Genomic DNA, 12061 nt, shown 5'->3' with positions numbered 1-12061 from the left:
CCATCTATCTTTATTTTATATTCAGTGATTGTATAGTTACAGTATACAGTGTTTGGAGTAATGCAGTAATCTTTTAAAAAAAAATGAAACTGAAAAATTCAGATATATGTTTCAATGTATAACATTTTTATTGCGGTCTGCATTACTGTGTTTGACCATGAACGTGACTGTCCTACCCAAATGCAAATTTCATTTCATTTCCATAGATACGACACACCCATTGGTTAGGTCCGGTTAAGTTTCTGTTTCCAATAGGAGGAGCATCCATCTTAGTTTTTCTATAGCTTGAAACAAACACCAGCTCACAACATCCACTGCAATTTTGTGATGGTTGTCCTAAAAGGTTTGATCTTTTTTTCTTTGTTTTAAAATATGAATATTCTGCTTAGATGGCTTGCTGTACTGATTCAGTCTGTGTTTCTAATGTATATTACCAGATTAGTGAAATTATTAATAAAATTATACAAATTAGGACAAAATTTTGAGAGGAGAGGCTAAACAGATTCAGAAATATACATAAAGCAACTGCTGCAAACATAAAGTAAGAGGTGAAAATACAGTACCTGTACTTTTCAGCACCTGTCTTTTTCACTGTCAGAAAAAACCTACTGGGGCGGTACCCTTACAAAAAGTACAACTCAAAGGTGCATAATAGGATCTTTTAAAGAGTACTGCCCCAGTGACGACATTTTTGATCATTTTTCTGACTGAAGTAGTTTTAGTTTCATTTTGCTTTCTACAAATCACTGCAGTAACAATTGTATGATGTTAATGTACTATTATTGTGCCACTACTACAATAATAATGTGCCACTACATAATAATTATAATGAAAATTTTTATTAAAATGTAAATACTTTTTTAAAAGACATGATTGACTAACAAATCTGTGTGCATTTTATTTTAAATATATAATATATAGCCTTATATAAGTTTATACGGTTCATAATACAACAGCTGTAAATCTTTTCTGTCCAAACCCTATGCTGTGAAAGTTTATATAGCAATTTAACTTCATTGTAAAATCCAAAACTTAATATATTATTATTTTATATTTTTTCTTAAATGTAAGTTAATTTTTAGTAAATTTCGGATTTTGTTTTAATTAAGGGATACACCGGAGAAAAATATAGTCGTAATCAGTGTTGGGGAAAGTTACTTTTAAAAGTAATGCATTACAATATTAAGTTACTCCCAAAAAAAGTAACTAATTGCGTTACTTAGTTACTTTTCTTGGAAAGTAATGCTTACATTACTTTTAAGTTACTTTTGCATTACTTTTTCTTGGCTGAGGCTTGATCTCTTTCAGGCCTTGCAGGTGTTGTTTACATGAAATCGCATATTTCATCACAAAAAGTGTCGAGCTCTGGCCTCCTATCTCAGTTTTTGACTCAAACTGTTCCCACACGTGTACGCATAGAGTGCATAATGTGACTATATTTAGCTTAATTCAGTACATATTTTTTTTTTAATCAAATTAAAAAAACTAAAAAACTTGCATTACTTTTTTGAAAAAGTAACTTAAATATTAACGTGTACATTTAAAAAGTTATGTGTTACTTTATTTGTTTCTTCTGAAAAGTAATATTATTATGTAATGCACGTTACCCTCAACACTGGTCGTAATACTGTGCTCGCTGTGTAAATAGACTATTAGGCAGTGTCTGTAAATAAATTAAATAAAGGTATGAAATTTGATATAGCTACCCAGCTAATAATTTTTGGTTCCCAGAACATTTCCCTAACGTTAATTTTTGGTTCCCATAACGTTATTATATGGTTCCAAAAATAACCCAAGATAACCAAAAACTAACGTAATGGTAACATTCTGTTTTTGCTGGGTAGATCAAAATGAGTTCAAAACATGAAATAAAAAATGAACACAGATTGTACAACTTTTATAATAATAATAATAAAAGAGAGAGAATAGAAAGAACAGATGGTATGAATGCACAGTTTACTCTTATGCTGTCAAGTGTATACAATCCTTTGTGTTCTTCCACATTATTAATAATAAATAATAATTTGATATTCATCTATCCTCCTAAGGTAAAAGACCATGGTGGAAACATTAAATGAATTAGCCCATCTGAAAGACTCTGGGTTTGGTCGTCCTTGGCCCAGACATGGACTGAAACTCTTGCACTGGTTTGCCAACGAGTGCATTTCTTTTGAAAACAATAATGAAATTTACTCTAAATGTGACCCAGCCCAGGGAGATTATGGTTTTCACCATTATCAGAACAGATCTAATAGACGTGGTAAAAAACTTCTACCAGAAGTAAATATCCCATACTACGTGGTTGGCAATCTTAATTTAAGAGGTGCTAATCAACTTCCTACATATGTCTCGGAAGACAACTCCACACACAATGATGACAGCAACACAGACCGGATCATTATAAGCCTACATAATAATGATTGGATTAAAATAGTTTATGTCACTCAGCACAATGACCAATCAGAGTATGATCCAGACGCCACTTACCGGATTTCCAAAGGCCTGCTCATGATCATCAGCAGGATGGATTTAGATGAATTTCTGTGTGAAACAGGCTATTATCATCAAGCCCAGTTTCAAAGTCTTGTGCAGCCCATTTCTCCAATATCATCCAGCGATTTCAGACCTGACACTACAAATGTTCCTGTGGTTTCTCCAGCCATTCTTCCACCAGTAATCGAAGATGTTTCTGTTGACATGGAAGCGCCTCCTGCTGCACCAACCATTGACACCAAAATCCAGATAGATGAAGTTATTAACACACCTGAACTAGAACTTTCAGAGAACGTCCCTCAAAAGAAGGGATGGTGTAGGTGTACCATACTTTAAGTTTTCTTGAAAAGTGCACATTTATAACAATAGATCCCCATTGCCATCCTATAGTTTTATCTCTTTGTATCCTTTAATCATTAATTACAAATGTTTAAACGTACATAATACTTACTACGGTGTTTCTGTCTTTTTGGTGGTACATTAAGTCTATTAATTATTTTATCATGAAGAGAAATATCATAAAAATCCAAAATTGATTCAATGTATTTTAGGCCACTTACAGTAGTGCATACAACTGTAAAATGTAAAACCGCAAAATGTAGGAAGTTTTGTTGTGAAATTCAACCTGACAGGCTGTTAAGCATTTATACATGTTAATAAATTATGTTTTTAAAGATGTTTAAATGCTGAAAAGCAATAGTGACTTGTTTTGTTCTTTAATCTGCACAGGACTGTATGTTTTGTTTCAATTTATCATACATTTTGTGTAATTAAACTGCAGAGAGATAGGTTACCAACCAAGGGTGTTGCTAGACATAAAGCTCTACTGGGGCACAGGCCCCCCATTTCTTTCGTACTTTTTTTTGAAAGCCTGCTGTGTGCAACACTAAATATACAATAGTCTTTGCTTAACCCACTATTACTTCACTGCAAAAAGTACTGGGAAAGATAAACATGTATTTAAAAATATTTAAGTATCATCTTCTTATACTTATAACATATAACATTATTAACATGTTTGGTGGCATAAAATGTTTGGAAATAATGGCAGCAGAGAAAATATTTATAACAACAACAATAATATTTGATGATTATTATATAATAATAATAATAATAATAATAATAATAATAATAATAATAATAATAATAATAATAATAATAATAAAAACTTTACTTTCTCTTCTCCCGGAAGTTACTTTCAAAATCAAAGTTTGCCTCGATCTGCAACAAAACGGCCAAAGTATCGGCTTTGACAAACGCTACACGATTTGTGCTCTTTGTTAGAGCTAATATTTTGCCCAGCTTTCAACTTTGTTTTTAAAATCTTTAATTTGTTTTTTTCTCTTACGACATGTCATTACATACGGAATATTATTTGGTTAATTTGTTACTTGGCAAAGTTTATGGTGATTATAAAACATTATTCCAAATGTTGTTATTAGAAATTAAGCAATACCTAAAATCTATTTATAATGTGATAAAAAAGAAAGCTGTTAAATGTATTAATGTATGTATGCATTTCCATGTTCTTTTTTCCTCTCATCCACTGGCTAATGTAAAAAAGACCCCGCTGCATCCGTGTCTTTTATTTTGAAATATTTTCACCCGCCTGTTTCGTTTGGTCTGTTATTCACATTTCACACACGTCGTGCTCCCGAATCATAACATAAGAGGTACTTTTTATAAGCTTTGTTTTCTCAGTAAGTTGTGTGTTTGTACTCACTCTCACGTAGTTCATATTGTTTGCAAAAATATTTGTTTTTTGTTTTTAAAGAGCAGTGCAAGAGACTCAAAAGTTTATTGAAATTTTACTGCTGTAACGTTAGTTTCAGAGTTGACATTCGTTGTGTATTTTATTTTAGACGCTTTAAACTCTGCATTCATCGTTTTATCTCAAGCCAACATAATATCGTATATAAACATGTCGTCTGCATACAAGGCTTAAACAGTAAATATAAATAATATTATTAGCTAGGAATAACGATTGTTTTTTAATTTGTTTAAACATATTTATTTTCATTGTTCGATAATGCTCGTCTCGACAGTTCAAGTTAATGCAAGAAACTAACTGGGGCCTATACCATGAAGCTGGTTTAGTTGGTTAGCCAGCTTTGTTTAGGATTAGTTTGTGCAAATCCTGGGTTTTGGGTACCATGAAAATAGCTTTTACCAACATTTGCACATTGGCTTGGTTTTGTCAACCTGAAACTAATCCTGTAACCCTGAGTTTGTTTAACCATTTTCATGGTACGGGCCCCTGGTGTTTTGAAGTTTGGACCTCACATTTACAAACAAATACAAAGAAACGTTTCAACGTAACAAAACATTTTAATACACTAAACATAAATATTTAAGATTATTTTTACACATCTCTTTACAAAAGATTAAGGTTTAACCTTTCTGGAATATCATTCAGAAACAAATATGGAATACAATATAAAATTTCAGTTTACTGATAATTTAACTTGTAAAAGTTGATAAATAAAATATGCAAAACATGAAAAAGACATGTAATTTAACTTAAAATGAAGTAATGAACTTCAACGTTTCTCTCCAGATCATTTTTAACATGTCAAAGACAGTAAAGGAGGATGTCTCTGACGTATCCCCTGTCTTATTCCTGGACCCCAGCGGACAACCAATGCGATTCTTCTTAAGACCTGGTGACGCCAAAAAACTAATCCACCCATTGCTGGTAAAAGCCGGTGGTCATATGTGTCGCAACCAAGAGCCTGGTGCTATTTTACTACTTGACCCCAAGGCTGCAAATACTGTCACGACAAACACTGGACAAACCTACATCTCTATTCAATACATTACAGATTGTGTAGAGCAGAACCAGCTGTTAGATATGAATGGATACACCGTCAGTGTTGTGCCTTCAGTCCAGAAAAGTAGGGCTTCCCGACACCAGGGAAATGGACGGATGGTTTACTCGCATGAAGATGATGCTGCCATACTGAAGTTTATGGAAAAACGCCGCAGTGAAGCGAAAGGCAATCGGGTTTGGAGGGAAATGGAGAGGCAACACGTCACCTCTCACACCTGGCAGTCCATGAAGAATCGCTTTCTAAAGCACCTTCAGCATAAGAGTATAGATAAAACCCCAGAGAAATCTTCAGGGGTGGCCTCCAAAAGAAAAGCCCTTTCGTTTATAGACAGTTCATTGAGTAAGGAAAATGTACCTCAAACCTCATCCAAGGCAGATTCTCCTCAAAAGTCACCTCGGAAGGCTTTTGTCTCGGATGCAGCCGATACACAAATCGCCACGGAGAACAGCTTGTGTCCAAACCCTCAGCCTTCTCCTGAGAGAGCAAGTTCACCTCCACATGTTGCTGAAGTTGCTGAGGAACCTATGCATAGCTCGAATGATGCTGGACAGCAGGAGTCTTGCCATGAGATACAAGAACAGGAAATAATAGATGAAGAAGAACAAACGCAACCTCAGCAAAACAGTGAAAGTCCTGAAACGCCCAAAAGAAGAAGATTAGATGGTGAATGTGATGGACAAGACATTCCAGATGGTAACGCTAAGTAATATCTATTGGATGTTTGATTGACACAAAATGTCTTTAGTCGCTAACATCTATCAGTAAACCTCTGTAGTAATAATAATATAATAATAAACTTTATTTTCTATAGCGCCTTTAAAGTAGCATCTCAAAGCGCTGCACAAGGGAAAAGTAACAAGCAATTATACAAGCAATACATAAAACAAGTCAAATATAAAACCACACAAAATAAGAACATAGGTCAGTTAAAAGAGAGATCAATTTTAAGTAAAAGCTACCCTAAAGAAATAAGCTAGTAAACATCTGGACTTTTTTAATGCATAGAGGTGTATGGATATACTCTGTAAATCGAAATATGGCAAATGCAGCAAACGTTCATGTTGCGATAGTTTGCAATAAATGATGTTAATACTTTAAAAACGTATGTATAGTCAATGTTTTAGGTCGACGCAGAGAGATTGCCAAGACCCATAAATCTTGTTAAATAAAATATTTGAATATAATTTAGATCGATTTTAAAACCTTAAAGTAATACCGTTATCTCATGCCGTACAGTGCTTTATTAAAGCAACACTATGTAGTTTTTTTACCTTTAAATAATGTCTCTAAAATTATTTCAGTGATAGGACAACTTTTAACTGGACAAATTGTACTGTTGCTGCAACCTGAGCAGCCTCCTAGCTGCTACAAGCACACTCTGAAAGTGGCAGTGGAGGGTAGGAAACGCAGCCCCGCCCCTCCCCCTGCCTGCAGAAGAGTGTCTTATTTTCAACCACACCGGAGCTGTAAGTCATTTTTACATGGAAACTACATAGTGTTTAGGGCTGGGCGATTAATCGAAATCGAACCGCAATCGCGATGTGCAACGTTGCGATTAGCAAATCGCGAAAGGATGCGATATGATGCGATTTCAGAAATATGCAGAGAGGCTTTGTGACAGTCTAACCAATTGAGCGAGCGCAAGTAAAACTGATGAGGGGTTTCAATTTAAAGCATGCGCGCAGCCTGTGTCTCTCAATGCTTGTTAAATACTCGTGCCCGTTTCCCTATTGCAAGACTTTGCGCGTGCGTCTTCCACAACAGACAAGGTGTTTAAACTTGACGCACACGCGCAGCCTGTGTCTCTATGCTTATTAAATACTCCCGCCTGTCTCCGCAAGTCCGCATCGCAAGACTTTTCAGGCGCGTCTTCCACAACAGACAAGGTGTTTAAACTTGAAGCACACGCGCAGCCTGTGTCTCTATGCTTATTAAATACTCCCGCCTGTCTCCGCAAGTCCGCATCGCAAGACTTTTCGGGCGCGTCTTCCACAACAGACAAGGTGTTTAAACTTGTGTCTCTATGCTTATTAAATACTCACGCCTGTCTCCGCAAGTCCGCATCGCAAGACTTCACGCCCGCGTCTCTCAAAACGGATGATGCGTTTTACACACACACACGCCCAACAATGCTTACAAGCCTGGCCAGTGGCGGTTCTAGACAAATTTCACTAGGGGGGCCAAGTAGGGGCCAGTGTTTTACCAGATGGGCACATAAAAAAACGGCAAGAAATTATATTTAAAGATTATAACCGAACCTGGATACACATTCTCAACATCGGGAAATTGGGAACAAATTGAGACACTCGCTGAGCAGCACCCAGCACCCGCAGCCAGCTACAGTGGTTGGGTGCGCCGCTCTAATTTGCCCGTTAAGAACGTTATGCGTCGGATTAGTTCCGCTTTTGGCGCTCGCGTGTAAAATCAAAATAAATGTATACTTTTTTATTTGGTCAGCACGGGGTGGCCACAGGGGTGGCCAGGGACTTGTCTACAGAGGCACGGGCCACCCTTGGCCTCCGTGTAGAACCGCCACTGAGCCTGGCTCCTTATTTAAAACAAACTAAAATATCATTTTACTGGGTTGCTAATGTCACTTGAATGAAATGACATGACATTGAACGCATTTGGATTTTATATTCATTTTAAAAATCCCAAATGTAGCTTTTTAATATTTTGATAGTTATGAAGTTGAGTTTTTTACAAAAACAAACAAACATGCATTCAAATCTTTTCAGTAAAACTCAGTCACCCATTTAAAAATTTTAAATTGATGTTAAAGTTGCAGCTATAATGAACCCACTTATTTAAATACTGTTACAGTGTTAGTCCAAGCTAAAGATCATTTTACATTTCATACAATAAGAAGTGTTAATTATATTCTTAATTTCTTTGTTTTTGTTTCCTTATTTTCAAAAAAAAAAAGAATACAGTTAAATCACCAGACCCATAAGCAGTATCAGTAAGATCTAATGATATAAAGAGGCAGATGCGCATTGCATCTGCTACAAAATTTAATCGCAAATCGAATCGCAATCGCAATTCTTGGCAGAAAAGGCGCAATTAGATTTTCTCCCTAAATCGCACAGCCCTAATAGTGTTGCTTTAAGCAAGGTATCGCATTTCCCCTAAATATCATGCAGCGCTATCCAGGTGCCAATACCATCTTATCCAAAGACAGTACTAAATGTTAAATGTTTTGATAGTGAATTGTGTATTCACAGTCTAGTGTGAAAGAACAAACAGTATGTTTTCAATCCTGATTTAATCATCTCTGTTTTGTTTTTTTTAGGATCAAATGGACATTCCTCATCTTTCATTGAAGCCAGACCATCAACCTCCCAAACCTCTACACCCATGTCTCAGAAACTTGGCATTCTTGCAAGAGCTGCTAAAGAATTTGAGGATTCTGATGGGATAAGAACTGGAAATTACATAAACAACATACTTGTTTCACATTCTTTACATTTACGTTTATGCATTTGGCAGACACTATTATACTACTACAGACGCTATAGACCGTTTCATCGGGCGCACGTGCGGTGACGCGATACGTCCGAACTTCCGGTTTCTTTTTGTTAAATGGTCTGACTAGTCGCTGAAACTGAACTCTTAAACAAATACCTCGTCGAAAATAACAAATGTTTTGGGTTCCTATATAATCTACGTGTTGTTTGTTTTGCTTGTTATATAAATAAATTACTTTAAAAGGACTTTGTTGTTATTTATTACTCGTAGAGTTTACCGGAAGTTACGTGATGACCACGAAAGCCGTGTGTTTATGTTGTTACTGCTGAAACCGTCTATATTAGATAAATGTTTTATCAGTGTGTATCCTAGGATTAAATCCACAACCTTTTGCACTGCTAATGAAATATTAGCAGCGCAAAAGGTTGTCAGTTTCAATAGTTCTGGGCCTAGTCCTGGGTTAATCTAAATCCTGTCCGGGAAGTCTTTAGGGCTCCTAAAGTATAAAATTTATTTAGACATTGCAAACCATTGCGATATGCACATTTCAGAATTTTTTTTTTAATAAATTGTTTTGCAACTGTAATCCAGTAAACGTTTTTGTTACAGTAACTTCGAAACGGGGGGAAATAATTTTCAACGGACACATATTAGCGTTGACTTTTTAGAAGTAGTCAAACCTCTACTACCTGACTTGTCAAGAACGTTGGATGTGTTGATGTGACTTATTTTTATAAAGGTTATTGTTAAAGGAACACGCCCAGATTTTGGGAATTTAGCTTATTCACCATATACCCCAGAGTAAGATAAGTCCATACATATCTTTCTCATCTCCGTGCGTGCTGTAACTCTGTCTGACGCAGCCCCCTTTAGCTTAGCTTAGCACAAAGACTGGAAGTGAATGGCTCCAGCTAGCATACTGCTCCCAATAAGTGACAAAATAACGTGAACATTTTCCTATTTCCGTGTTGTGATTTGTATACACCGTGTATAAATAACATGGTTCGAATCCACTGTGACACACCATTGTGTCCCTGAGCAAGACACTTATCCTAGTTGCTCCAGAGGCGTGCGACACCGTGTACATGTATAGCAATTTTAAGTCGTTTTGGATAAAAGCATCAGCTAAATGAATAAACGTAAATATTCTCAGAAGGATGGACAAAATCAAGTTCCACCATACACTTTTTTTATTTTAGAAGCCTTATCGCTCGGATATACGTCACAATACGAAAAAGAAGACAATTGCTACTTCTGTTTCATGCCGTTGTTTCAATTTACATTTAATTGTATAGCAATTTTCATAGTTACACTGTCACAAAGCAGCTTTACAGGAGGACACAATGTAAAATACACATAAAACACAAATCAGAAAATTAAAAAATTTGTGAACAGTTTATAGTCCAGAGGAGGCGTTGTCTGAAGTACTTGCAGGGCTGGTGTCATTTTTTCATGTGTGGTTATCTGATGGATATGATTGCATTACATATTCTATAATTATATTAGTTTGAACTGCTTGTACAGATTACATTAACAGGAAATGTTTTTCCCCAGCAATTAATATTAAAAAAACTCTAGTCACATAACAAATAATTAAAGGAATATTCCATTTTCTTAAAAGAAAAATCCAGATAATTTGCTTACCACCATGTCATCCAAAATGTTGATGTCTTTCTTTGTTCAGTCGAGAAATTATGTTTTTTGAGGAAAACATTGCATGATTTTTCTCATTTTAATGGACTTTAATAGAGCCCAACATTTAATACTTAACTCAACACTTAACAGTTTTTTCAACAGAGTTTCAAGGGACTCTAAACGATCCCAAACGAGGCATAAGGGTCTTATCTAGCAAAGCGATTGTCATTTTTGACAAGAAAAATAAATGTATGCTCTTTTAAACCACACAACTTTTGCACAATATTTACGCAACTTTAACTAATTTGAAGGCGTAATAAGGGTTTTTATTTTATTTTTTATTTACTTTTAATTGTTATTTATTGATATATTTTATGCTGTTCCTTTGTTACTGTTTTTATGATTTCCTTTTAGTGTTGTTTTATTGTTGTTTTTTTATTTGTCTGTGTGAGGAACTGTGAACTTGCCACTGAAACCTAATTTACCTAAGGGTACAAAATAAAGGAACTTGAACTTTAGTTGTATTACTGAGGTAAAATGTGTAATTCTATTAGCTACGAATGAATCAAATTAAAAGGAAATCGCTTTGCCTTGATAAAGTAATCAAAATAAAGTAATACAAACCACATTTATAATGGATAACTTATGGGTAAGCAAATTAATATCTAAAGTAACTTTTCTAACACTGAATGTATGCGAGATTCTTTCTGTTGTGTGTATGTAGATTTTTTTTGAAGTGCCATGAATTTAATTCCACTTCCTGTCATTCCAATTTAAATTCAACTTCCTGTAAGGTGGGGTCAATTCAGTTCAAATTCGAATTCATGAATTGAATGGAGGCCACTTTTGATATTCTGAATTGTGCACAAGCCTGTAATGACCCTTAATTGTTATATTTCTACAGATAGAAAATGAAAGTGAAGAGGATGAGGGTCCAAGTGAAGCACCTTTAATGAAGCCCGCAGACAAACATGAAAGTTCAGCTGCACCTGCAGTGGTTGCAAAGGAACCAGAAAACCAAGCTGAGGACCGTAATGACGTCCAACAGGGTGCATCACCAGACCTTTGCAATGGGTCAACACAGAAACCTGAAGATGAACGTCCTGGACCCAGCGGCACAGCTGTCCCTGTCACATCCAAAGCCCATGAATTCATCTTTGAATCAGAGACACAGGAAGAAGACCTCAGCCAGCCGACTCCAGCTGAAACACTTCCAGGTAGCTTGCTAGACATCAAACAGCACGTTATGAACTTGATGAGAGAAACCAAGAAAGACTTGGTTGAGGTCACCAAGGCACTGCTGATGGCCAATGGTGATTTGGTCAAAGCTCAGGTTTATCTGGTTGAGGGCCATGATTCTGAGACACACGGACCCCTCTGGACCTCTCAGGATGATGAGATCCTCTTACAAGCTGATCCATATGAACTTGAACAGCTTCAGACGAAATATGGAGAGGAAGATGTGTCCATGAGGAGGACCTTCCTAAGGGCTGATGTTCACTGATGGGTGTTTTGTTTTGGGCTGTTATGAAAGGGTACATTCTCAGTTTGTGTAATTTTGGTTCATGAAGATATTTGAATTGGATTGCTTTGAGTTACTTTTGTATAAGAAATTAAAATATTTTTATAACAGG

At 35.9% G+C, this 12061-nt stretch overlaps 2 protein-coding genes across 3 annotated transcripts; both read left to right on the top strand.

The window, feature by feature from the left end:
* Positions 1-2024: 2024 nt before the first annotated feature.
* Positions 2025-3261, top strand: LOC129453146 (uncharacterized). The gene has a single exon (XM_073862149.1). The coding sequence runs from the start codon at positions 2059-2061 to the stop codon at positions 2827-2829; it is 771 nt and encodes a 256-aa protein (XP_073718250.1). The 5' UTR covers positions 2025-2058; the 3' UTR covers positions 2830-3261.
* A 789-nt stretch (positions 3262-4050) lies between these two features.
* On the top strand, positions 4051-12061 carry terf2ip (telomeric repeat binding factor 2, interacting protein). Of its 2 annotated transcripts, none has more exons than XM_073861619.1 (4): positions 4051-4166; positions 5051-6017; positions 8617-8744; positions 11335-12061. In XM_073861619.1, exons 2-4 carry the CDS (start codon positions 5063-5065, stop codon positions 11929-11931), a joined length of 1680 nt encoding a protein of 559 aa, XP_073717720.1. In that variant the 5' UTR covers positions 4051-4166; positions 5051-5062; the 3' UTR covers positions 11932-12061. The 2 variants fall into 2 exon arrangements, with proteins under 2 accessions (XP_073717720.1, XP_073717721.1); XM_073861620.1 differs by having other exon boundaries at positions 4122-4193.

This window comes from Misgurnus anguillicaudatus, chromosome 23 (assembly GCF_027580225.2).
Source record: "Misgurnus anguillicaudatus chromosome 23, ASM2758022v2, whole genome shotgun sequence".
In the NCBI taxonomy this organism is placed as follows: domain Eukaryota; kingdom Metazoa; phylum Chordata; class Actinopteri; order Cypriniformes; family Cobitidae; genus Misgurnus; species Misgurnus anguillicaudatus.
This window is presented reverse-complemented; position numbering and strand designations above follow the sequence as displayed.